The sequence below is a fragment of the Elephas maximus genome, chromosome 21 (genome assembly GCF_024166365.1).
Source record: "Elephas maximus indicus isolate mEleMax1 chromosome 21, mEleMax1 primary haplotype, whole genome shotgun sequence".
NCBI lineage: Eukaryota > Metazoa > Chordata > Mammalia > Proboscidea > Elephantidae > Elephas > Elephas maximus.
In genome coordinates, this window is record NC_064839.1 from 54,152,474 (window position 1) to 54,177,399 (window position 24,926).

General features: G+C 57.0%; 1 protein-coding gene across 10 annotated transcripts in view; it reads right to left on the reverse strand.

Moving 5' to 3' along the window:
- Positions 1–448: 448 nt before the first annotated feature.
- Positions 449–24,926, reverse strand: part of CBFA2T3 (CBFA2/RUNX1 partner transcriptional co-repressor 3) — a 74,123-nt gene continuing 49,645 nt past the window's right edge. For 3 of the 10 annotated variants that reach the window (XM_049863677.1, XM_049863680.1, XM_049863678.1), the window contains 11 exons: positions 22,059–22,208; positions 19,168–19,245; positions 16,335–16,576; positions 15,683–15,772; positions 10,467–10,648; positions 9,189–9,439; positions 5,864–5,949; positions 4,758–4,989; positions 4,077–4,145; positions 3,779–3,969; positions 459–3,474 (listed from right to left, as the gene is read on the reverse strand). In XM_049863677.1, coding sequence (XP_049719634.1) covers positions 3,172–3,474; positions 3,779–3,969; positions 4,077–4,145; positions 4,758–4,989; positions 5,864–5,949; positions 9,189–9,439; positions 10,467–10,648; positions 15,683–15,772; positions 16,335–16,576; positions 19,168–19,245; positions 22,059–22,179 — 1,845 coding nt within the window. In that variant the 5' untranslated portion in view covers positions 22,180–22,208 and the 3' untranslated portion in view covers positions 459–3,171. The other 7 variants (XM_049863674.1, XM_049863673.1, XM_049863683.1 and 4 more) reach the window with 7 other exon arrangements.

The window sequence follows — 24,926 nt, forward strand, 5'->3', positions numbered from 1 at the left end:
CCCTCCTGCATACCCACTTGTCCCTGAGAGGGACCCAGTGAGAGGAATTGAAGAAAAGGGGTTTTCATGCTGAAGAGCATGTCTCCAGGTGAAGGGTTCCCCTAAGGCTCAGCTCAGGCCAGCGCCTCCCCAGGAAGCAAGCCCCTCTAAGCTCCTGACCAGCAAGGATTTCAGTCACCGAGGAAGTAGCCCCTGTGTCAGCCCTAGGCTGCCTCATCAGACCTCCAGTGATGCCCAGGATGTTCACAGACACCCCACAGCTGTGTACCCCATAGGCCACATATCCCATGAGCCACACACCCCACAGACTGTGCACCCCATGGGCCACACACTCCATGGACTGTGCACCCTATGAGCCACACACCCCACCAGACACATGGCATTAGGGGCCACGCAATCCCATGGGCTGCACAACATCAGTGCCCCTGCCCTCTGCAGACATGACCCTACTTTCCTCCAAAAACACAGTGCCTACCTCCCTACTGATCACTTGGGGCCTTTGTAACCACGTGGCCAACTGTCCCACCATCCTCAAGGGCACAGGGGGATACACAAAGATGCCAGGTGGGAGAATGGGGGTGAGGATGGAGTCAAAGGAGTCCAGCTCGGAGAGGGGGCAGGTCCAGTTCGTGGATGTGTCTGAGGCTGAGGCACTGAAGGACTCAGTGCACGCAAACTGGCAACACCAACCACTAGTCTTCCACTTCCTGATAGAGAACCCAAATCCCAAATTGGCCCTTGCTTTTCTGAAACCAGCAAAAGCAAACCCTGGAGAGCTGGAGGTACTCGCGACACTGGGAGATGAGCAAGGCGGAGGGGACCTGGGAACTTCTGCAGAGTGAAATCTACCTATGGCTGCGACCTTCAGAGTTAAGTTTCAGCTGCCAGGCTTGTTTTGGGACAGGCCTCATCTGTGGCACTCAGTCGAATCCTTCCTTCAGTGCTCAAAGAAAGAATGTTTACAACTCTGGAAATTAGCAACACTCAACCAGCCATGCTCCCTAAGGGTCACGGTTCCACTTTCACTGAAGATCTGTCTCCTACATGTCACATACTTCTGTGGTTTCTCTTAATTTTTTTTTTTTTTATTTGGCAAACATTTCTTCTTTATTATTATCATCACCACCAGGAATATCATTATTTGGACCTCTGCAATGACTATATACATTCACATTAACGTACAATATTGACTTCTTGCCTCTCGGCGGGGGTCCTCCAGGAACCCCGGTTCAGTAGCTGGGATCGTTCTCCGTATTGCACTCTCATCCTTGGAGCTTTTGACAGCGATGCAAGATCGTGCGAGATCACCGACACCCCGTTTGTTCTCTGAGCACAAGCGGAGCTTTCTTACTCCTTTATCTCCTCCTTGAAATCGCTGAGGGCTTCGAGTGGTGGGTGGCGAGGGTGAGCGTGGGAGGGGACGAGTTGGGGAGGAAACAGCCCGTTGTACCACAGGCTGGAGGCCAGCAGGTCTGGGAGGCAGCTGGACAGGAACACAAGGGTTATATACAGCTGATCCAAGAGTCTTTGCAGGCGAGGTAAGGGCGGGCTGCTTTTGTTTGGAGTTTTTTTTTCCCCCCTGCAAAAGTTTGGAAGAAAGGAGAGTAGCTGTGGTATGACTCGGGGGCTGGGGGCTGAGAGGAGCCTGGAGGTGGAGGTGCGGCACAGGGCAGAGGGAGAGGTAGAGGAGGAACAACCGGATGTGGTCATTGCAGGCACAGTTGCCATCTCCTCACACTTTGAAAGCAGTCCAGAATCAACCCACAAGATTGTCACAGTTTCATCTTGGAACAATGTGCTCTCTGGGGAGCACACGTTAGCACTTCTTTTTCACACGTGGAAAAATCAAATGTGATGAGAATTCATAGAGGGCATGAGGACAGACAGAGGTATCTAACCTCTACACACACGGAGACTCGCAGCTGCGTGCTGTGCACACACTGACGTGTGCGCACAGACAGGTGCACACAAGATATGTGTGTGCACACAGATATGTGTGTGCACGCAGACAGGTGTTGCACACAAGACATGTGTGCACACAGACCGGGCCTGTGGGTGCATGGCAGGGCTGGGCCTCCATCGCTCCATCCAGCTTCACCCAGCAAAGGCGCGGCTGCTTAGTGGGAAAGAAATAAAGGGTCGCTTCTTGTTGGGCAAACACCCCTGAAACCCCAATATCCCAACACCCCAAAAATGAAAACAAAAGAAAGAGACTGACATCCAAACAAACCTAAGAGTGGAATAAAACAGTGAAAAAAATACTTTGGCAGTGACCAAACCATTTTGGATTTTGATTTCTTGCGTTTGCTTTTTGGATTTCCTTTGGAGCAGAGGTGTGTCCGGTATCCTTGGCTGGCTAGCTAGCAAGGTAGTTTACAGGTATGCTTCCTTTACTTTCTTAAAAAAATCTTTTTGGATTTTTACTTAAAGCCAAAGAGTTGACATTAAAGAAAAAGAAAAATCAACCGAAACCAAAAATGCTTCTTGAGTCTGAAGTTGAAATCTTTCTTGCCGTCCTGGCTGTGTCCACACGTGCCCAGGGTGGTTTCGGCGACACAGCAGCTGAGGTCTTCGGCTAGAAAAGAAGAGTTCTCTTTTCCCTTTTTAATTGGGAGGGGAAAAAAAAAAAAACCCACAGTTTTCTTTGTCCATTTCTGAGGAGCTCTTTTGCCAAGAGAACAAAATAAAAACCCCAAAAATCTTTGCTGAAAATATAAGCCACCAAAGAATTGGATTTTTTTCATTAAAAAGAAAGTGTGTAAAATTCACAAAGACAGAAAAAAGAGAGAGAAAAGAGAAAGAGAGAGAAGCAAAGAGAGGAGGAAGAAGAGGGAAAGGCGGAGCCAGAAAGAGGGAGAGGGGACAGTCTGGTCACTGAGGCACCTCCTGGGGCCGGCATAAGCTCCACTGTCCCAAGCCCAGTCGAGGTTTCTGAGGATGCTCGCAAAGAGACAGGTGGTCAGGAGGTCGTCGGATGAGTCGTCAGGTAGCTGAGGAGGTTGCATTGGATGCAATTTTGTTGGTTCTGTTTTCTTTTGGAGAGAAGCAGTAGCAGCAGTGACTCCGTCGGTCGGGCTCTCTGGGGCCAGCCGGGCGGGGCACGGCGTCCAGCGAGCTGGGAGGGTCAGCAGGGCCTGACTTCCGTGGGCCAGGTGTCAGGGTCTGGGAGTGTCAGCGGGGCGCTGCGTCCAGTGGGCCAGGAGGGCCAGGGGAGCAGGGGCGGGAGGGTCCTGCGGAGCCTGCCTCACTGGGGCTGGTAGAGCCCATGGGCAGGGAGGGGCCCAGGCCGGTGGCAGCATCATCGGGCTGCCTGGGGACAGGGTCAGTGCCCATGGCCTCTGGACCCTGCAGGCCCTGGCCACACACATGGTGGTGCTTCTCCCAGTCCTTGTGCTGGCAGAAGGAGCCGCAGTAGCGCGCGGCATTACAGCCGCTGCAGGTCTCGCTTGCCTTGCGTCCGCAGTTCCAACAGCTCTGCACGTGAGGAGGGGCAGAGGGGTTGGTTAGGGGGGTCAGAACCCTCACCACACCCTTTTACCACCTGCATCCACCAGTGTGGCCGGGGCCTGGTGGCTGAGGCCAGGGATGAAGTGGGGCCCTGAGCTTCCTAGGCTGTGACCTTGGCTACCCACTTGGCCTCTTCAGCCCCTGTTCCCACACCTTTATCCAGATACCTACCGGCCAGCTCACCAGGCCATGGGTGGGTGGCTCATTGGGCTTGGGAGCTGGACTGTGGCAGGGGGAGGTGGGGTGGGAAGATGCAGTAGGGGTGGCCCACCTCGCTGGAGTCCTCCTGCTGGTTGACCACGGTCAGCGCATCCTCGGAGGCCTGCCGCTTGGCCTCGGCCAGTGCCCGCTCCATCTTGGCACGCTCCGTGCTGATGAGCTCGTGGGCCTTGCGCTCAGCATCTGACACGGCCTTCTGCAGCTCTGACATGGCCTGCCGCTTTACCTCGTTCACTGCCTCCTCTGCAGGGACCAGGGTGTCGGCACTGGGTGCTGGGTAGGCTCTCCCTGAGGAGGGGTCTGGGCCCTGGCCCCCCATCCAGCCATCCTCCAGGGCTGTCCCCACTCACCAGCCTTTCTCCAGATCTCCTCAGGCATGTAACTGGAGAGGCTCCTGGGCACGAACTCCCGATGGGCGTCTGTAACAGAGATGCAGTGTTACCCACAGGGAGGCTGCCAGCTGGCTGCCATCTCTCCCCAGCCCCACCTGGTGGGGGCAGGACATGAACATGTTCTTCCCTGGGGGCTGGGGTCCCCTTGGCGCTTGGAGGTGGAGACCCTGAACCAGCGGCCAGGAAGGGGAGAGCCCTGGGGCTAAGGAACTGGGGATTCAGTAGGCAGCCTGGGCAGATGGCTGATCCCCTCTTGGTTCTGACGTTTATCAAGTGCTCTAAGCCCCTAGCTCCCAGTCCCTGGAGCACCAACTTCCTAGTGGTTGAGTGGCGTCTTTGTGTAAAATGAAAAAAAGTTTCTTCCCTAGTGAAGGGGACCCTCAGTGGTGCAAACATTAACATGCTTGGCTGCTAACCAAAAGGTTGGATGTTCAAGTCCACCCAGCAGTGCCTCAGAAGAAAGGCCTGGCAATCTATTCCCAAAAGAGCAGCCATCGAAAACCCCACGGAGCGATGTTCTACTCTGACACACATGGGGTCACCATGAGTCAGGGTCGACTCTATAGCAGCCGGTGCTTTTCCTAGTGACACTATTAGGATTTCTGTTTTCTGACACTGCTGTGGGGTAGTCCAGCTCACACAAGATTGGGTCTCTGTCCCTGGGCCCTGGGGTGGCACCACCTGCTGGAGGCCCCTCTGCAGAGCTGCTGAGGGGGCGTGCAGTGGGCGGGGGGCCCTTCTTCAGGTCTTCGGCATCACTGTAGCGCCGCAGCCAGTGGTTGAGCTCCTCGCGGTCGGCCTCCTGGCACCGGCGCAGGACAGTCAGTGAGCGCCGTGTCTTCTCCACCATGTCCATGATGCAGTTCAGGAGCTGTGGGGGCAGCAGTGGGCCATGTGGGCGCTGGCTTCTGTCCCCTTGCTCTGCCCAACCTGCTTCGGCCTCCTGCAAGCTCTACCCCGCGTCAGTCCCCTGGTTGCTGAGCAAGAGCCTTGGGGGTCCAGGGGTCCAGGGTCTTTACCCAGAGGAATGGCCAGGTGTTCAGGTGGTCCTGTGAAGACCCACCTGTAGTGTTGGGAAAGCTGCCTGAGTAGCGGGGGCAGGGGGTGGGGTGGAGGGTAGCGGGCCTGAGGGTGGGGCTGAGATGCCCCCTTGTGTCCAGCCTAGGGCTCCCAAGTGCAGTGCCCTGAGCACTGGAACTGAAAGTGTAGCTCGTGAATCGTGGGGTGGGGGCATCTCCTTCATTCCCCGGGGACAGGCAGGGCTAGCGCTGCTCTTGGCAACACTCTGTACCTGGGCCCCTCCCAGGAAGGAAGGGTGGTGAGGGGTGCCCCATGCCAGCACCCTCCAGAGCCCCTTCCTCGGAGACACCCTGCAGGGTGGGAAGGGCAGGCTTGGGGAGGGGTCTCACCCTCCCTGTGCCCAGGCCTGCAGCAGAGCCCCCGCTTTGCACCCAGGCTGTCTGGATTGTGCACCCCAGACATCTCAGGGTTCCCTGGGAAGGGGCGGTATACAGAGGGTGTAGTGGAACATGTATGCAGGAAGGTGGGGTCCTCCTCCCCACCGCCCCCAGCTCCTTGCCCAGGGCTTAAATGGAGAGACACGCTGACCAGATGGGTGTGGGGCAGGGGCAGGTACAGAGTGTCGGGAGAGGGGGCCATTGTGCTCACAGTACCCCCAATGTGCTGGGGTGCTAAGCCCTGCTCCTGCCCCCACAGTGGTCCCAGCCCGGCACTTGGATGCTCACATTGTTGAGGTGCTTCCACTCCTCAGCCCACTCACGGTCCGTAAGCCTGTGGTCGATGACCTCCTCCTGCCGGGACCCATGCACTGCTGGGAGAGGGAGGGTGGACACTGAGGGCCAGGGTGACCTGCCTGCCCTGGCCCCACCCCATCCATGGGTTGTGCTCGCTTCAAGGAAGAAGGGAGTGTGAGGAGGGGGCCAGGCGCTGACCCCTGTCCACTGCCCCAAGAGGGTCACACAGGTCTGCCCTCTGCTCAAAGCTTGGGGAGGGGCACAGAGACTCCTTCCATCCCTGATCTAGCCTTGACTACTCCTTCCCTGCCTCCCAATCTAGCCCTTCTCACCCTTTCTGCCCTCCCCCTCTGCCAACTAAGCATCTTTGATGTCATTGAGAGGCCTCACTGCTGCCCCAAAGACTTCAGGGGCTCCTGTGGCCTCCTGGCTGAAGCCCACCCTTCTCTACTTCTTCTCAGCTAGCGAACTCCTACACATACCTCAAAGCCCAGGTCACAGGACCCCTCATCCTCAATGGCCCAGGGCCCTCAGAATTCCTTTAGCCCTATATGTCTCTGGTTATTGGGTAAGTATAGCTGCTTTCTTTTTCATGCTTGCCTGCCCTCTCCTTCCCCCACAGGCTACACCAGCCCACTGGTGCTGGGCAGGCATGTCCCGTTCACCTCTGTGTCCCGGGGCCGAGCTGCACCCAGAGGATATGTGTAGGCTTATCTGTTGGATCGTGAGCAAGTGAGTTCACGTCTTGTCACAGTGCCAGCTCGGCAGGAACGCAGTGGGGTCAGGCAAAGCTGGGGGCCCGATAATCAAACCCAATGCAACGTAAGGCACCCTGCCTCTCTGTGCCTCAGTTTTCCTTCCCTGCCTCCCTCCCAGGGCCACAAGCACAGGGAAGCATGTTGGAGGTGGAAGAACACGGGCTAATATGCAAACAAGGATGAAATCTGTGATCTGTGGAGCAAAGTAGAGATCTGTGCCAGGCACTTTAGCTTATTCAATCCTTACATCCATCTCTGAAGCAGGTCCTGCTGTTACTCCCATTATACAGATGAGGAAACTGAGGGTGGTTATGGGACACACTTGCCTAAGGTGGCCAGATAGGAGGTGATGGAGGAGGGAATGAACTGAACTTGACCCAAGCCTGCCAGGCCCCCAAAACTGAAAAAACGGAGGCACCCCCACCTCATGGGTAATAGAACTAATATGCCTTTTACTGGGGTTTCTGTGAGGTAGCAGATGCTTTCACCCCATTGTTTTGGGTATCTCATGTTGGCAGTGCTGAGCCTGCATCTGGGCTGGGTACCTGGCAGCCACAGGATGCTTTCTGAGGCAGGGCTGTTCTTCTCAGCCTTTTTCAGCCCCCAAGGACCTCCCAGCTCCCCACACCTGACATGCCCCCCAATCACAGAGGGTGGGGGCACCCTAAGCCTGCCCCCCAGCCTGCCCTGCCTCCTGTGGAGAGAGGGTCTGTGCCAATGCCCTAACTAAAACAGGGGCCGGGGCGATGGACAGCTGGCGTTTATTTTTGCATTAGCAGAAGTGGGCAGGGATTAGCACCTGCCTGACCCGAGGCTGCAGCAGGCCAGACATTGTCACCTGCTGCCTGGCCAGGCCCTGGAAGCTTCCTCTGGTTTGGGGCTGGCACATGGGCCCCTGCTGATCCCACCTCAGGGCTGGCTGTTCCAGGTGACCTCTCCCAGATGTTGGGGGGTCCTGGGACTTTTTCATCCTGTTCCCAGCACAAAGAGGGGGTTCAGGTGAGGTCAGGATCAGGTTGATGTGGCTGTGATACTTGAGTGCATTTGTGAAGCCTTCTGGGCCTCAGTCTCCACATCTGTGACATGAGCGTGTTAACAGTACCAGCTTCTGGTTTGCTTCAAGAACAGAGTATAGGGTGGGTGTGCTGAGGCTCGGGCTGTCATGACTCTTATCAGTAACAGCTGAGCCTCCTACCCAAGCTCAGACTGTGCCCAACTCAGTCCTCACACACTCTACGGGTTAGAGGGACAGAGAATGCTCTTAGACCCAGGTGACAGAGGGGGAAACTGAGGTACAGAGAGGCTGTGGGACCTATCCAAGTCGCACCAAGAGGAAACAGCAGAACTAGAAGAAACTGGGCAGTCCTGCCTAGGATCCCCCCAGCCCTCTTGCCTAGCCCTCCTGCGGCACCCAGCCTCATTGATTTTCTCAGGCATGGCTCCCCAACTACCGCATGTTCTTGGGACTTCATGCTTGTACGTTTTTTGTCTACCCTCCTCCCTAGAGTGGGACTGGGGCCTGTACTCTATGGCACTCAATGATTGCTCAGGAGTCTTATGGGGAGCATTCACTCTCCTGTAGGGCACCCATGTGGGGAGTGCCTTGGAGGAAGGGGCTGGTCTCCTATGACTTTGGGATCACCCCCATAGTATGGCTTCTCAGTGCCTTTAATAAACAGGTGTCTTCCTGGCCAGGCCCAGGTAGGGGGCTGGGGGAGGCACAGTGTGTCCCCTGTCCCCTTGTACCCCTGGGGGCAGGGCCGGACAGCCACCATTTTCTTATCTCTATGAAGTGCATGAACACCCCTGTGCCAGGGCTGTGGGCAGCTGATGGGTTTATGCCCACAGGCAGCCAATGCCACCACAGGCTGAGCGGTTCTTGGTCTTCCGGGTGCCCAGCCTGGGGTGAGAAGGAGGCACCTGGGCCCCAGAACAGACACCTCCATAGCCTCCTGGGCTCTGTCGGGTGATTGAAGTGTGGGGGTCAGGCCAGGGTCAAGAAATACAGCTCTCCCTCACAGCCTTCTGGGGGAAGCTCAGCCATGGTGGGGGCTCCCCTCTGGGCCTCTCTTATTACCCTGGGGTCAAAACCCAAACCCACTGCTGTCAAGTCCATTCCAACTAATAGAGGCCCGATGGGACAGAGTAGAACTGCCCCGTAGGGTTTCTAAGGCTGTAAATCTTCATGGAAGCAGATTGCCACATCTTTCTCCCGCAGAGCCACTGGTGGGTTTGAACCACCAACCTTTTGTTTAGCAGCCAAGTACTTAAGCACTGCGCCACCAGGGCTCTTCCCTGGGATCAGCTCCCCCTCAAGTCTTCCCCCAATACTCACTTCTTCAGTGAATTTCCTGGACAGACAAGGACCAGGAGGCAGGTGGTGCATTTAGACGTGCACACACACACTCAGGCTCACACACGCAGGCTCACCAGGGCTCTTGCTAACACACACCAACAGGTTATGCACACACATGCTTACACTGACACATGCAGGCTCACCTGTAGTCATACTAACACAAAGGCATGGGTGTGCTCACCTCCCCCCACACACTGCTCACCAACTTGCCGATGGCGCTCCCGCAGCTCCCGGGGATCAGGGTGGCGGTAGGAATCACGAAAGTGGTGGGCCATGGCCATGTCCTCGAGGCGATAGTGCTGGGGCAGCGGTGGCGTGGGGTGGGGCAGCCCATTGGGCTGATGGCTCAGCCCATTGCTAGGGCTGTAGCGCTGGGCAGGGCTCAGGGTGCATGGCCGTTTGCTGAGGTGGTCAGGGTGCAGCGGGTCACGGTCTGACCCATTCTCTTTGGTCCTGGCCCAAAGAGCAGGGAGGGGCCGGTGGGCACAGACCCATGAGTCCAGGTGGTGGGGGAGTGAGTGAGACAGAGATGTGGGCCAAGACAAAGAGCACACAGTGGACAAGAGAGAGAAAATAAGAGGGAGACAGAGATAGAGGGATGGGGCAAAGAGAGAGATTAGACCAGTCCCATGGGGCTCTGTCCTGTGCCCCCAACTCTTCTCTCCTCCCCTGGGGCTCGGGTCAGCCTCAACCTGCTCCTGCCCCAGTGTGGGGGCTCCTGGACACAGTGATCAAGAAGCCTGTCCCCCTGGGTGAGGGAACTCCTGTGATCAGAGACCATCCACCCCTTTGGACCACAGCAGGAAAAAAACACCTCTGGAGACCTTGGACTCCTGGACACTTGGGGCCTGCGTCTAGTACAAAGAGAACAAGCAGGGGGCTTTCCACCAGATAGACTCCCTTCTGCCCCCTCCCTGTTCTCTTGGGACTTCCAAGAGGGCATCTGAACCCCCAGGAGGCCTCACTCCAGCAACAGGAGCAGGCTGGGGCACTCTAGCCTGTACAGAGCCTTGAAAGTTTGAACTTTACCAGGAGGCAGTTTGCCTCTCATAGAATGCAACATAACATCGACCTACAGCTATCTCCTCTCCCAGAGAATACAACATAGTAAGAACCCTCTCAGCCCTAAGAATTTGCATTTCTAACAAGTTCTCTGCTGAAAATTTGCTTTTCAATCCCAGATACACTAAATCAGAATCTACTTTTTAAGAAGATCCCCAGGTGATTCTTATGTATAACTTCCTGGGACCTTGTTAGACCTTATTAAAAATGCAAATTCTCAGCAGGGAATTTGTTAGAAATGCAAATTATCATCAGGGTTTGAACCAGAACCAACCAGTTTGAAGCCCTGCTCTCAGCCCTGGAACCAGGGCTGCCTGTCTGAGCTCTGGTGTCAGAGGCTGTTTTCAAGAGTGAAGTAGGGAGCTGCCCCCCGATCATGCCCCTCACTACCCAAAGCAAAAGCCCAGGCCTGGGGTACCTGTCAGGGGTCCTCCTCTTGCCGTTCTCATTGACTTCCAGCAGGAGCTCCGAGGAGTCAACGGGGGAAGAGGCGTTGGCATCCAGCAGGAGCTGCTCATGCTGGGCCAGGTACTGGGCGGGTGTCTGCTTGGCCAGGCGGGCACAGTGCAGAAGCTCACGCTGCAGTAGGGGCAGGTTGGCCTGCAGGGGAGTGAGAGGTGGGGCTTGGACTCCTGCAAGAGCTGGGCCAGGGAGCACAGCCCTGCTTGGATGGGAGCGGAGGGAGCATGGGCTTGGGGCCCAGGGTGCCAGCCTCGGCCTTGCCCTGTGTGACCTCTCTGGGCTGTGATCTTTGACTCTAACAGAGGATTGCAATGTCTGTTGGGGCAGAGGACATTGACTTGCCCAGGGGTACAGTGGGGACCCAACCCTCTTCAGGTCACGAAGCTAGAGGAGGTGAGGTGAGGTGATATGAGGATGCTAATAACCAGTATTCCCAGCCTGCACCCTGTTGTACAGAGCAGGGAGCCAGGGCTCAGAGAGGAGAGTGTCCAGATCCAGCGCAGAGCTAATTGCTAGTGGACCCTGGCGTACACTGACATGGCAGAGCCGGGGCTTCCCTCCCACTTCCTGTGGGTCTCTAACCTCTGGCCTGAGCCTCGAATGGAGCTTGGAGTCTACACTCTGAATGTCAGCAGTCCCTTCTGTGGGCCCGCCCTGCTCTGAGCACCTGGCTGTATTGGCTAAGGTGGTGCTCACAACTCCTTGGTGATGGAAACTATGACTTTGTTCCACATTTTATGAATCAGGGTGCACGGCACAAAGGGGTTGATTGACATGCCTGGTACACACAGCAAGATTCAAACAGATTCCAGCTTCCAACATTCTGTGCTAACCACCGCACCCTCCGGCCTTTCTCCCTGGCTGGACCCTGCTGCCAGCAGCCTCCCAGCATGCACTGCTTGGCCCCTCATGCTACTTCTGCAGCATCTTCCCAGAGCCCGCCACAGGGAGGGAGGGCAGGCAGGCTGAGTACGCTGGACTGAGGCCCAGCAGCAGGCCGCTTGGGAGAGCCAGCAGTTTTAAGTATTTGTAAATAAATACAATTCCCCAACTTTCTCATGGTGTTTCAGAGCCGCCTCTGCTTGCCCACCCCCCATTAGTGCATCCACCCGGCCGGATCAAGCAGCCTGATGCATTTTTGTCAAGCAGCTCCGGCTGCCAGGCCTGTTTTTCTACTTAGATAGCTGAATGAAGGCCAGCCCGCCATCTGTCGAACACGTCAGGAGCATGAGCTGGGAAACATGGTCCCGGGGAGGTTTGAAGACGCCAAACATCCGCCCTCTCCCACCCCTCCCGAGTGGCTGCCCTGAGCCATGGAAGGGAGGGAGCTGCGTGGCTGGCATGGCAGGGAGGGACACTCAGGGCACCGGCTGGCTGCTGTCAGGGCAGTGGGAACATCTGGACACCTGGCCAGCTGGGGCCAGCTGGGAGCCGGGCTGCAAGGGAGGATGGCTGGGTGGGGCAGCATCTCTATGCTTCTGCAATGGGGGTGGGCAGGGAGAAGGGTCCTGGGGATAGGCAGCCCCAGCCATGTGGCTCAAACGTGCAGAAGCCCTTGGCTAGGGGGATGGGGCCACTGCTTACCCTTAGCCTAGAAGAAGTGGGATGGGGGCTTCGGAGGGCTCACCATGCAAACTCTTCAAGGGCCGTGGCCCCATTTTGTCCCCAAGAGCCCAGGGCACCCAGGGGAGACCCCACTAGAATGCTGGACAAGCCTGTCTGGGTCACAACCCTCCCCCTGAAACTCAACTCTGCCATCTGAGCAAAGAGTCTGGTGCTGCAGAAAACTCCAGAGCTACTGTCCTCACAGAACTCAGGCCAGTGGGAAACTAGTATCGGCACCAATGATGACAACTGTGGTATTAGTTATGCAACTGTCTCTCATTTAACACACTCGGTCTGAAAGGTTAGAGGTTCAAGTCTATGCAGAGGTGCCTTGGAAGAAAGGCCTGGCAATCTACTTCTGAAAAATCAGCCATTAAAAACCCTATGGAGCACAGTTTTACTCTGACGCACATGGTGTCACCATGAGTTGAGTCTATTCAAGGTAGCTGGGTTGGTAGATGGAGACCCTGCATGCCTGCAGTTCTGTTGTTCACCACAGTATCAGTGCTGCCTCTCAACAGCTGTGCAGCCTTGGGCAAGTTACTTAGCCTCTCTGACTTCCCGGTACTTCTGTAAGCTGCCTGTGAATTAACTCCATCAATCACACACCCTGTGAGGCAGATATCATCACCTTTATCGAGGAGAGAACCCAATGCTAGAGCTGGCCCAAGCCTGGACTCTTGGCCATAGTTCATATTTCTCTTCCAGAAGAATCCTCTGGGCCAATGAGGATGCAAGGCCCCTAGTCCTGTGGGAAGCCTGGTGCCCTGGGAGTCCTCATCAGGTTATCTAAGAGCAGATGAGAGCTGACGAGGCCTTGGGCTGCTGGGGGTGGTGGGTCAGCCCTCCCATGCATTTGCCTTCTACTGCTCTCCTGCCAGAAACCTGGTGGTGTAGTGATTAAGTGCTTCGGCTGCTAACCAAAAGGTTGGCAGTTAGACTCCACCAGGTGCTCCTTAGAAACTCTATGGGGCAGTTCTACACTGTCCTATAGGGTCGCTATGAGTTGGAATCAACTCAACGGCAATGGGTAACAGGCTCTCCTGCCTTGGCCTGGCGGGGCTTCCTCTAGGGCTCTGGTCTCTAAACTGAGTGTGACCCCACAGACAGAGCTAGGCTGTGGGCACCCCGCAGGGGACTACAGGGCCATGGCACCCCAGGACGGGAGGTGGCACTAACCAGCTCGTGGTAAAAAAAAAGTCCTGAAATGGAGGTGGCCTGCAACCATTTTTTATTTTTGAAGTCTCTTGGCTTCCCCCAGAAGCTCCACGTTGGGGACATGAATCGGATCCACGTGGCAATCCCCTGGCCCTGAGCAGGGTCATGGCCTGAGGCCCTGAGCAGTCCGGGCAGAAGGAAGCAGGTAGCCAGACTCCTCATACTCAGGTCTGAATTACTGCTTGAGTGATCCAGGTCTAAAGCTTCACACAGCTGCAGGCCTCTGTGGGCAGAGGAGAAACTGAGGCAGAGGTCTACAACCAGGCAGTGCCAAGCCAGGGAGAGTCCTTTCTGATGCCCGCTGTGGGTGGTGCCATGTGGGGCGTGGTAGGGAAGACTGGGGCCCAAGGGGTGTAGGGTGGGCAGCGGCTGTGGGCCTGGCTGGGGGCCGGGCTGGAGGACGCAGGCCATCTTCTCGGCCTCTGCGCCCGGATAAACAGGGGCAGCTGACGCCAGGCCAGGACATCTGCTGCAAATATTTGATCTGACAAAATCAGCAGCTCACTGTGTCCCCAAAGATGGGAGGCGGCGGAGTCAGCAGTAAGTTAAAAGAAGATGAGGAGAGATGGGGAGGGCTCCTAATGAATTGCAAATGATTGCCAGATGGGCCCAAACCCTGCTCTGCTGCCAGCAGTTTCTCTTTGTCGCCAGCTTGGGAGTGTGAGCAGGGTTGGGTGCGATCGGGAGGGCAGGAAGGGGAGCGGATGTGGAGGCGTGGCGTGGGGTCCCCCGAGGTGCGGTGGAGGGAGCGAGGTGCCTACCGGTGTGCTCTGCCAAGGCCATGGGGTTTGGAGTTCTAGGGTCCAGGTTCAAGCCTGGTTCAACCGCTTCCCCAGCCTCAGTTTCCCTGCCTGTTAACCCTGAACGTCGGTAGTGCCCGCACCGCCTCCCGTATGGGACTGTAGGTGGTGGTCAACAGAGGTGGAGGTGAAGAGCTTTGCCAAGCATTCCTTGTCCGAGAACACCTTTAAACTTCCAGACGATGGCGGGAGGTACCCAGCATGAACTGAACGTATGCCATAATCTTCCTGACAACTGCAGGATGAGTCCCATTTTACAGCTGCAGAAACTGAGGCACAGAGCAGTGAGGTCAAGACTACCTGGCTGGTGAGTGGCAGATCAGGGCTCAAACCTGGAACAGTTGATCTGGTCTTTCCCCAAGACTACCTGGAAGGTGGCCAGCAGCCAGGGCAGGCCCAGCCATGCAAAAAAGTGCTGGCCCATGGCCTATGGACCCTGATGGGGAGCTGTTGTGGTCAGTCCAGGGAGATGAGAGCCATGGTGGTTGGAGGGAGTGGCACTTGAGGTCGGGCTCTGAGGTGTCCGTGGAATCGGCCCTGGCGAGGTGCTCGGCGGAAAAAGGATCACTTGTTCAGACAAGTCTGGGAAGCGGTTCATCCTCCGATTCCTCTCTAAGATGAGCAACCCCACCGGGGAGTGAAGGCCCTGAGAAGGACCGCAATGAAGACGCCATTACCCGGGTCTGAGCCTCCACTTCTCACATTTGGCATGGACTTGGATCACCCAGTGTCTTGTTAGAATGTAGATTTCTGACTCAGTAGGTCTCGGCTGGGGCCTTAGGGTCCAAGTTGCTCACAAGTTCCTGGCCACTACTGCCACCTCGAGCACCACTGTTTATCCATAGGTTATTGTACTTGTTTGACCACATAACTCTTTTTGCATGCGACGCCCATTCATCTACCACCTGCCTGCCTGTTTGTCCACCCACCTGCCATCCATCCATCTGCCCTCACCTCTTCCTCTTACTCCCTGCTCACCTGGTTCCAGCCATGCTGACTCCCTCGCTGTTCTTCAGACATGCCAGGTGCTCTCTGCCTCACGGCCTTTGCACATACTGTTCCCTCTTCCTGGAAAGCTCTATCCCTACAATCTACATGGTGCCTCCCTCACCCTTCAGACCCCCATTAAAATACCCCCCTCCCCAGGGCTTCTTGAGAATTTCCTCAAGCTGTGGGTCTCCACATTTCTCTATGATGGCTGACTGGTCAACAACTGTCCCCCAGAGTGTCAGCTTTGCCTGCTTTGCTCATGCTGTGTCCCCAACCCTCGCCCAGTTCCTAGCATGTAGTAAGTGCTCAAAAAATACTTGTTGAGTGAATGAGTCAATTTGGAAATTAACTCAGACACCGGGCACCCTGTCTTAGAGCACTGAATTGGGGACCTGACTAATCTTGTCTGGCAACTAGTCTGCAGTGTGAACTAGTAGGAGTGAATCCTGACTCCTCAGTGCTGTCCTCCAGAGGGTCCTGAGTCTCAACAGACCCAGGCAGGGATGGATAGAGCCTTCCCTAGAGAATCCCCACAGCAGGAGGGGGTTCCTCGCCTTACCTTCAGGAAGGGGATGACGAATGGCCGCAGAGGGAAGTTGGTGGCCTCCTGGAGCTTGGAGTGAAACTCCTCAATGGTCAGCGTGGAGTTCTGAGGAGGAGAAAGACCATGTCAGGATGGCTCAGAACCTGAGCACACCATTCTCCTTGGGCTCCAGCACTGGTAAGGCAACACTTCAGGGATGGCTCAAGAATGAGGCATAGCCCCAGAAGGGCACACAGCCTGTGCATGAGAGGGGTGGCCTCCCCAAGCTCCCTGATTCCAAGCTCCCTGACTCACCATGGGCCCCAGTGCCAGGATGTGCACTCATTCCCCAAGCCCTGAGCCTCCCAACTCACCATAAGCCCCAGTATGAGGGTGCATACCATTCCAAGTCTTGAGCTTCCTGACTCACCACGAGCCCTGGAACCAGGGTACAACCGAGCCCCCCCAGCTCACATGAGCCCCAGCGCCAGGGTACACCCCCACTCCCCAAGCCCTGAGACCCCCGCCTCATCATGAGCCCCAGTGCCAGGGTATACACCCGTTCCCCGAGCCCCCAGACTCACCCTGAGCCCCAGTGCCAGGGTGTGCACCCATTCCCTGAGCCCCCCGACTCACCATGAGCCCCAGTACTAGGGTATGCACCCACTCCCCAAGCCCCCTGACTCACCACAAGTCCCAGCACCAAGGTCCGCACCCTCTCCCCAATCTCTGGGGAGATGTCACTGCCGAACTGCTGCAGTGTGGTGAGGAAGCGCTTGAGTTTGCTGAGCTGCCGTGCACCACAGGCTGGAGGCAGGTGCTGCGTGGAGAGGGAGGCCGTGGATGAGGTGGCTGGGCCATTGCTGAAGCCGTTGGGTGTGGATGGGGCACCATTGATAGCTGTTGGTGAGTGGCTGCTGCCGTTCATCACTGTGGGCAGAGAGTGGGCATGAGGGTCAACAGCGATGACAATAATGATGATAACAAGGACAATGACAACAACCAGGTGAACAACTATAAAGGTGAGAACAATGGCAGTAGGGTGGGGCAGCTATCAGGCTCAGCTTTGTGGAGGGACCTGCCTGAGTCTGCCTGCTTTGGGTGGTGCGAGGTCTCCATTTGCCCTTCAGATCATAGGTCTTCTAACCTCTCCAAGCCTCACTGTTCCTGCTGCGGGGCTGCTGAGAGAACGCCTCGAGGATATGCAGAGCTGTGGGCCCAGTGCCCAGTAGGCCCTCAGGATGTCCTGGCCTCATGAGGACATGGGGGACAAACATAGCCTTGCCCTTGTGGACATGGTGCCGTAGATGCAGCGTGGTTAGGAAGGGGCAGCCTGGGCTTGCTGTGAGTTCCCACGGTGGCCAGGGCTAGCCCACGGGTGCTGTCTGCCTGAGTCTCAGGCCTGGCCTCAGTTTCCTCATCTGCAATGGCCCTCAACCCGGCCCTAGAGTTCTCAAGTGGTGCTTCAGTGGCCAGAGGAGGGGGTGCTGGCCCCCTTCTGTTCCATGCTCCCAACCTTTAGAACGTGGGTTATCCTCTGTCTTCCCCACCTTCAGCCAAAAAAGCTCCATTCTGCTCAGCGTATGTGCGGGGTGCTGCACGATCTTTTATTTCAATAAGGAGCTTCCTACTTAGCAGAAGTTTAGAAGCCATGGATCTGAGGTCAGTGTTGGCTCAGAAAAGTGTGCATATGCGCCACATCTCCCCTCTCCGAAACAGACAGTCTGTGCCTCTCCGAAACACATAGTCTGTGAGAATCAGTCCAGCACTCTGCTACCGAGGCTCTGAATCCTTCTTAACACAGCTCTTAGGGCAGCTACCCCCTGTCAGCCGCAATGGCTCATGCAAGTTGATACCTGTTTGCATTCCGAGTTTAAACGATCTTAAAAACTCCTGGGGCTCAGAATGGAAACACCAGCTCTCAGGAATAGTCACCTTATGAGCAGCGAAGGGTTAATAATGGGCACCTCACTTTGGGGCGCCAGAGACAGAAGACTCCCTCCACCCTCACCCCTCCCTGAGGGTTTGTCCAGGGGACCCTTGACTAGACCAGACCCCAGCGTACACAGATTTCTTTCTCACTGACTAGCTCCTGTTGTCAACCCCACGGTGGACACGCACACACATGCCTGGGCAGCCTGATGACAGCCACTTGGGTCACCTGTCAGGCCAGGAGGTGGCCTGTCACCACGGAGACCTTGCACAGCGGGGCTCGCTCCTCTTGAAGAGCTCGTCAGTCACCCGGGCCCAGACCTCCGTGAGTCTCCTCGAGTCTCCCCGACGTTCTGCGTTCACCCAGCCTTGTCCCCACTAGCCTGTGCCCCACTGGCTCCTGTCACGGCCTGAGCCACCTCCCTGCTGCCCTTACCGGCCGTGGCCTTTGTGCTGGGTCCTTCAGGACCTGCTCACCCGCCCGCTCCCTCCCGCCAGCCGCCGGGCAGTATCAGCAGCTTACTAAAGAGACGCCGAAAATAACCTTCGGCCACAAGTGCTTTTACCCCGCGACAGGTGTGTTACTAAGTTAAACTGTACACGTGTCCCCAGCTGAGGTTTGGGGCACACGCTAGCATCCTCAGGCTTCCCCAGCCCTTGGGCTGGCGGGTGGGGTTGGGCTGGGATGAGGACCCCAGAAACAGCCCTCTTGCCACACCTTTGGCCCCGGAACTTAATCCAAGACCTCACCCCAGGCAGCTCCCTGGGGCTAGGGAGCCACCCTGTCACCATCAATAAGAATCACAATGGCCTACTTGGGTGGACCTCAAGCTGGCACAGAACAAGGCCAAGCACCCTCAGGATTGTGACAGCGACAGTGAACTCTAACACGTACACATCACACACACTCTGCTCTGTTGTCCTCATCCTTGACCTGGGAGCCAGGCAGTGTCCTCCTCCCCCCAATCTAGCCAACCTGCAGCTTTGTTGGCACCTGCTCTGATTGGCCAAAGTCAAGGGGGCCCATCGCCTAGACAAACACTGTGAATATCGCCCCAGATGAGCTTCTGTTTGCTGTGGCGAGAGCTCTAATGCCTGGCAGACCAGTGGGCATGGAGCATGCAGCGTTGGCCAGGTGGCCTGCTGGCAACGCTACTTGCCTCATCTTCTCAATCCTTGCAATCACCCCCAGCAGTGGGTGCCATGATTACATCCATTTACGGATGGAGAAACTGAGGGATGGTAGTGGTTCCCATGCCCAAGTGTCAGAGCCCAGGCTGGGTCTGCCCTCTGAATGACTACCTGAGCTGCAGACTCAACACTGACAAATATCATTCAACTTTTTCACAGCTCTGTGTGTAGCTACGGGCCTGTTCTGCAGTTAGGGAGAAGCTCAGAGAGTCCCGGCACCAGTCCAATGGTTCTGCCCTCCTGGGGCCCCGTTGGACCTTCTCCTGTCTAGGCATCAAGGGGGGCAGGACTAGCATGGCCTACACAATAATGGTGGGCACAGAGGCAGTGGGTGGGACACTGCAGCCTCTCCCGGGAAGAGGGCACCGGAGGCCCATGGTTTCTGTTATTTTACTTACAGAGACAGACCATAGACCATTTTAAGCAGCCATGAAAACGGCCATGGGGCAGAAACGTCACAGGCCCGTCCTCTCGATCTGTAAGCAAAATAAGAAAAATAGGCTGTCAGGAAAGGGGCGGCCGTCGGGACGGGCGGGGGCGCCTGCAGCCGGCCCTCCCCCCTCTGCCTCTTAAGAGCATTTCTGGGAGTGGGGCTCTGTCACCCCCCGGCCGTCCGCCCCTCTCTGGGCCTCAGTTTCCTTCACCTAAAACAATAGGGCTGGACTGGGTGACCTCTCAGGGTGATTACTGGTGGGGCCTCCTGGGGGTCTATGAGAATTCCAGCATCTCCATCGGTGTGGGGGGGATGTACAATTTCTTAGAAACGCTTTTCCCAGAAGATACTTGGTGACTCCGCTCAGCACCATCCTTAAGAGACCTGGGGCCCAAGCTGTGGGTTTCGAAACGCTCTTGAGATTCAGGGCTTGGAGTTTCCATCAATAGCCAAGCCAACTGCAGTTCAGAGAGGAAGGCCAGGACTGAGCAGCCTTGGAGGGAGAACACACCAAACTGGAAGAAAGATCTGACTTGTCTGAGCTGGAATTAGTGGGTAGAAGTAACAAACAGACAGACAAGAGCCCTGTCAGCACAGATAGTGAGCCCACTGTCACAAGAGGTAGTCAAGGGTAGGACAGTGCATTAGCCCTTTGAGGGTCCTACCAGCTTTAAGTAGCTCAGTCTGGGTCCCTCCGCTTATATTCTTTCCCAGCTTTTTCTCTTCCTTCAACGCTCCTCCTACCCCTGCGGCCACACTATGGCTTCAACTCCAAAATGAATTCTTGTGAAACCCCAAAGGATCAGGATGGTCACTAAAAAAAAAACCCATTGCCGTCGAGTCGATTCTGACTCATAGCGGCCCTGTAGGACAGAGTAGAACTGCCCCATAGAGTTTCCAAGGAGCGTCTGGTGGATTTGAACTGCCGACCTTTTGGTTAGCAGTCGTAGCACTTAACCACTACACCACCAGGGATGGTCACTAGGCAAGAAAAACCGCAGCCCTGAGCTCTGGTTCAAGGTCACTCTCTCATCAGCTTGGCTGGAAGGCCAGTCCCTCCCTGGTAGCTTGGGAGGTTTGCCAGGACAGCTCAGCCGAGCAAGCAGAGCCCTCCACCCAGGCTTCTGCTGGCCAGGTGCGCAGACACCGTTAGCCACCAGCTTCCAGGGAATTATGTGGTTTATGGACACACGGAGGCCACCTCCGAGGCAACCCAGAGCTTCACACGGATGCTCTGCCAGCCAGTGGAGTGTCAGCCTCAAAAAGAGAAGAGCTGCTTGTCTTTTCTGTCACCTCCCTGCTCTTTCAATAAAGCGGGGGCCCTGACTGAAGAAATGTGACCCATGGCGGGGCCGGGGGGAGGCTGAAGGGTGGGATGGACGTGGCACGTGGGACAGGCCCCCCCATACCAGCATCCACACATCTGTTCATGGGCCCCAGCCAAAGCAAAGTCCGGAAGACCCAGCTGATTCCAGGCCACCCCCAGTCAGGAACATCTGGTCCCCAAATCTGCACTTCTGGGAACAAGAGCTCCAGGGAAAGAACCAGGCTGGGAGATGCCCCACAAGGGCCTGGCCCCGTCATGTGGTCTGTCAGTCTGTCGCACTGGGCCCTGGACGGGCAGAAGGAAGGCAGCCCGGTGAAGCCCAAGAGACACCAGGCTGAGGTGTCTGAGACTCTTCCCCAGAGAGGGCTTTATTTGGGTTCCAAACCCTGTGGAGCATCCCCAGGTGTGAGGCTTCTTGGCCTCTAAACATGGGGTGGGGTGGCACGTGGATTCACTCCAACACTGGGGACAAGACTGTCCCTCGTACCAGCCCAAACCTGGGAGTCTCCCTCCTCCCAACTGCTCAGGATCCCAAAGTAACCAGAAAACAACCCCACCAACTTCTCTGACTCACAGAAAGAACCAGAGGCTCTCTAGAGCCTTCCAGAAGCTTGCCCAGCCAGGCTGCTCCACAGCAGGTTTGACCCTATGCCTCCATGTGTTGCTGAGTCTGTCTAAGGCCACTGTCCTCTGGAGATGGCTTCAGCGTTCACCATTAGTGCAGCCCGGCAGGTCGGGGCTGCAGCTCACCAGATGGCTCCCAGGGCCCAGCATGCAGTCCCTGCTCCAACCCAGCTCTAGCCCACCACAGCCACCCCCGCTGTGCACTCCAAGTGGGGTCAACCCCAAGTCTGCCCAGGGTGGGCAGGCCTCAGTCTTGAGAGAGAACTGCGAGGACTGGCACTCTCACACTGCTGGGTCACAGAGGTAGGCAGGCCAGGGACCCCGTGCATGGCCCCTGTACTAGGTGGTCCTCACCCTGCCTTGGCATCCTGGCACCTCAGTCCCCAATCCCAACCTTCCCCAGAGCCAGGAGGGTGCAAGGCCTAATGGAGTTCACCTGGACTCATGTAAGTTGCACTGTGACCTTAGGGAAGTCCTTGCCCCTCTCAGTTCCAGTTGCCCTCTGGATTGGGTCAGATCCTGGGCAGAGGAGAGGGCCAAGGGCCAATTTAAGAGCTTTAGAACTCTGCTAATTCTGTAATCCTACAACAGCCTGTGAGGAAGGACTTCAGAGGTGAGGATCCCCAGGCACAGAGAGGTTAAGCAGCTTGCCCAAGGCCACACAGCTAGAACCTAGAAGAGCTAGTATTTGTGCCTACACAGCTTGGCCCAAAGCTTGGCCCTTGGCCATGATGCCCAGCCCTATCCAGTGCCCATTGAGGGCAATGCCCATCCAGGACTGGGGGCCTCACACCAAACGGAATCACACCGAGACTTGGTACATCAGAGGTGAGGCTCCCTGGAGGTACCCCTCTGCCCTGCCTACCCTATGTCTGGTCACCACAGCCTGCCTTTGGGTCACTTACGTGTGTGGGGTGTGAAGGAGGGGTGTCGTGAGGCTCCCTGGGCTGCGGTAGGTGGTGGCGGCGGCATGCTGGGCGGCGTGGACTGGGGCTGCGTCTTCACCTCGGCTGGGGAGTCGGGCATCGCGGCTGCCTTCCTCTCCTTCCTGTCCACTGGGTGGTGAAAAGGGGAGATAGAGATGGTGAGGCCCCGACCAGCAGCGGGCTTAGGCCTCAGCTCCACAGCCAGGAGAGGCCCAGCTGGTCCCCAGTGTCCCCGACCTGCCTACAGGAGCCAGCAATGGTCACGGTTCTGGGGCCAGCCCAGATTGGCCCCAGGTGTCCTTCTAGGAGCCTGGCAGGTGAGGCCTGCAGGTGAGACCCTTGGAGTATGCCAGGCCTGATCATCTCAGGCAGCGAGGGGTGTAGCTGCTAAACCCCCCAGGACCTGAGGCAGCAGTTCTCACACTCAAGCTCCATCAGATCACCTGGCGGACATGCTAAGACCCAGAGTGCAGCCCCTTCCCAGGGTTTCTGATTCAGGGGGTCTGGGCAGGGGCTCAGGCACCTGCATTTCTAACAGGTTCCAGGTGAGGCTGCAGCTGGCCTAGGCTACACTCTGAGAAGCCAAGGCTCTGAGGGCCCCTTTCGGCTTTCAGATCCTGGATGAGGCATCCAGGAGGGGGTGGAACCTGTATTTGGACCACTGGCCTGCCCCAGGAAGTTCTGAGCACCAGCAAGGTAAGGGGACATGGTCAGCCTCAGGCCTTCTAGGCTTCTCATGGCATGGCTATGGCCTCAGGGTCAGCGTCCCCAGGCACCTGGGCATCAGAACCTGCTGTGTAACAGGATGCTGGTGACATGGTAATGCTGGGGGCTGAGAGGGGGGAGGGTGGGTGCAGGAGGAGGTGGAACGAGGGCCAGTAGACAGAGCCCCCCTCAAGGCAGGACCCTTGAGGAGAGGGTGTCTAAGGGGCCTTTCAGAAACAATGTTTGCCAGACCTTTTCAGAAACAATATTTGCAGGTGAAGGGGAAGGTGTAAATCTGAGCTCCCCTTTACCCTGAGTCAAGGTCAGGCAGCAATCAGGCCAATGGAAAGGCCTGGGGGCAGATGGCTCAGATTTTCGGGGCCATCGGGGTGGGCTAATCCCTACCATGATAGGAGGGCTCGGCCCGAGGTGCACCCACAGGACTTTACCTATGGGGCCCCACCCACAGGGTCTCACCACTTGGCCACACCCACGGGCCCCACTCATGAGCCAGGTCTCGCCTCAGCACCAGGGCCAGGAAGCTGGTGGAGGCACGGCTACGGTCTGGGGAGCTCAGTACCTGCCAGCTGAGCATGTTAGAACAGTGACCGTTACCTCCACTGTTCTCCCACCCACTCTTCACTCCCAGGGCCTGGGACACGCGTGTGCTGCCAGGGCGGAGGAGGCGGCTACCCAGCCCCTTTGTAGTGAATGATAATAAGAAGTGGTGTTTACTGCTACTGTGCACCCAAAACTGAGCAGACCTCCTCTGCTTTTCTCCTGCCTCCCTGCTCTACTAAGTGCCAGGCTGGGACTCCAACTGGTCTCTGTACTCCAGGGCCTGTGGGAGTCCGATGGAGGAGGCCCCTCCCACTCAGCCCCATGGAGGGGGAGGGGATCAGTGACAGCAGCCACCCGGCCACCAAGGCACCTGCTGTCCCCATCAGCTGTAGCCGTCTGGCCTCCCTCCTGCCAGGCGCCCTGCCCCTCCCCTTCCCTCCCCTCTGCCTGTCAGGAGGACACCGGCTGATGGCTGGGCACAAATGCAGCTGCAGCTGTGGGGACCCATCAACGCCAGGCCCTGCTGTGGGCCGGCATCTAGCCCCAGGGACAACCAAAGAAGGCAAACGTGGCACCCGGGTCCCTGGCGCAGGCTGTCCTGACCCGCCCTCCATCCGACCTGCTGCCCTTGGTCAGTGATTGGGCTAGGTGCCTGGGAGGGGCTGGCAGGACAGGACCAGATCACAGGCAGAACTCAAGGGTGGGCAGGGGCTCTGAGGGCTGGGCTGGGACATGGGACAGAGGCCCGTGCCAACATCCCAAAACCTTTCCTCAGAGCCGGGTCCATTTGAGCCTCTTGGATGGAGCCAAACAGAAAATCTAATGACAAGAAGACCAGCTTGGGAGGGGCAGAGAGGATGGGAGCTCCACCAGGGCCAGACCTCCCTGAGCTGGGCCCTTCTCACCCAAGGCCTGCTCAGTAATAACTGTGATGCTAAGGAGCAGCTAATGGAGGCCCTTGTGCTGATGGACCGTCACAGAAGTGTGTGTATGCGTTCACGAGACCAATGTTTCTGGCACTGCCCATGTGCAAAGACACTCTACACACTGCAGATGGGATAGGTGTGCCCTACTGGTGCCATGACGGGCCAGGAACACAGAGAGACAGACAGACAGACCTGGGTGGGAGCCAGGCCCCACAGACGCAAGGCCAAGTCTCAATGCCCTTTGGCACTGGTGGAGGCTCAGCAAAGCCAATAGCAGCCACCTCTACAGCCGCTAGACAGGCCGCCCTTCCTCCTGTGGCCTCTGGTGTCCGGCCCTGCCCCTCACAAGGGCCCTGAGCCTTAGCCATGGGCTGTTTCCACCCCCAGAGCCACAGTGAGGCTCAGACCCTGGGCAGGTGGCCCAGGAGGGGACCTTGTGTCCGTAAGCCAGCTGGGGCAGGAAGCTAGCCAAGGTGGGGGTTGACTGGGGGTGATGGTGCCCACCCACTGCCAAGGCCATCAGGCGGTGCCCATGTGGGCAGATCAGCTGGCACAGCCACTCTGGCAAGGCCACATTGCCACCTGGAATGCTGCCCAGCTTCCGGAGACGCAGCTGGGGGGGCAGGATTCCCCTCCCTCATCCTCGCTGCCCTGT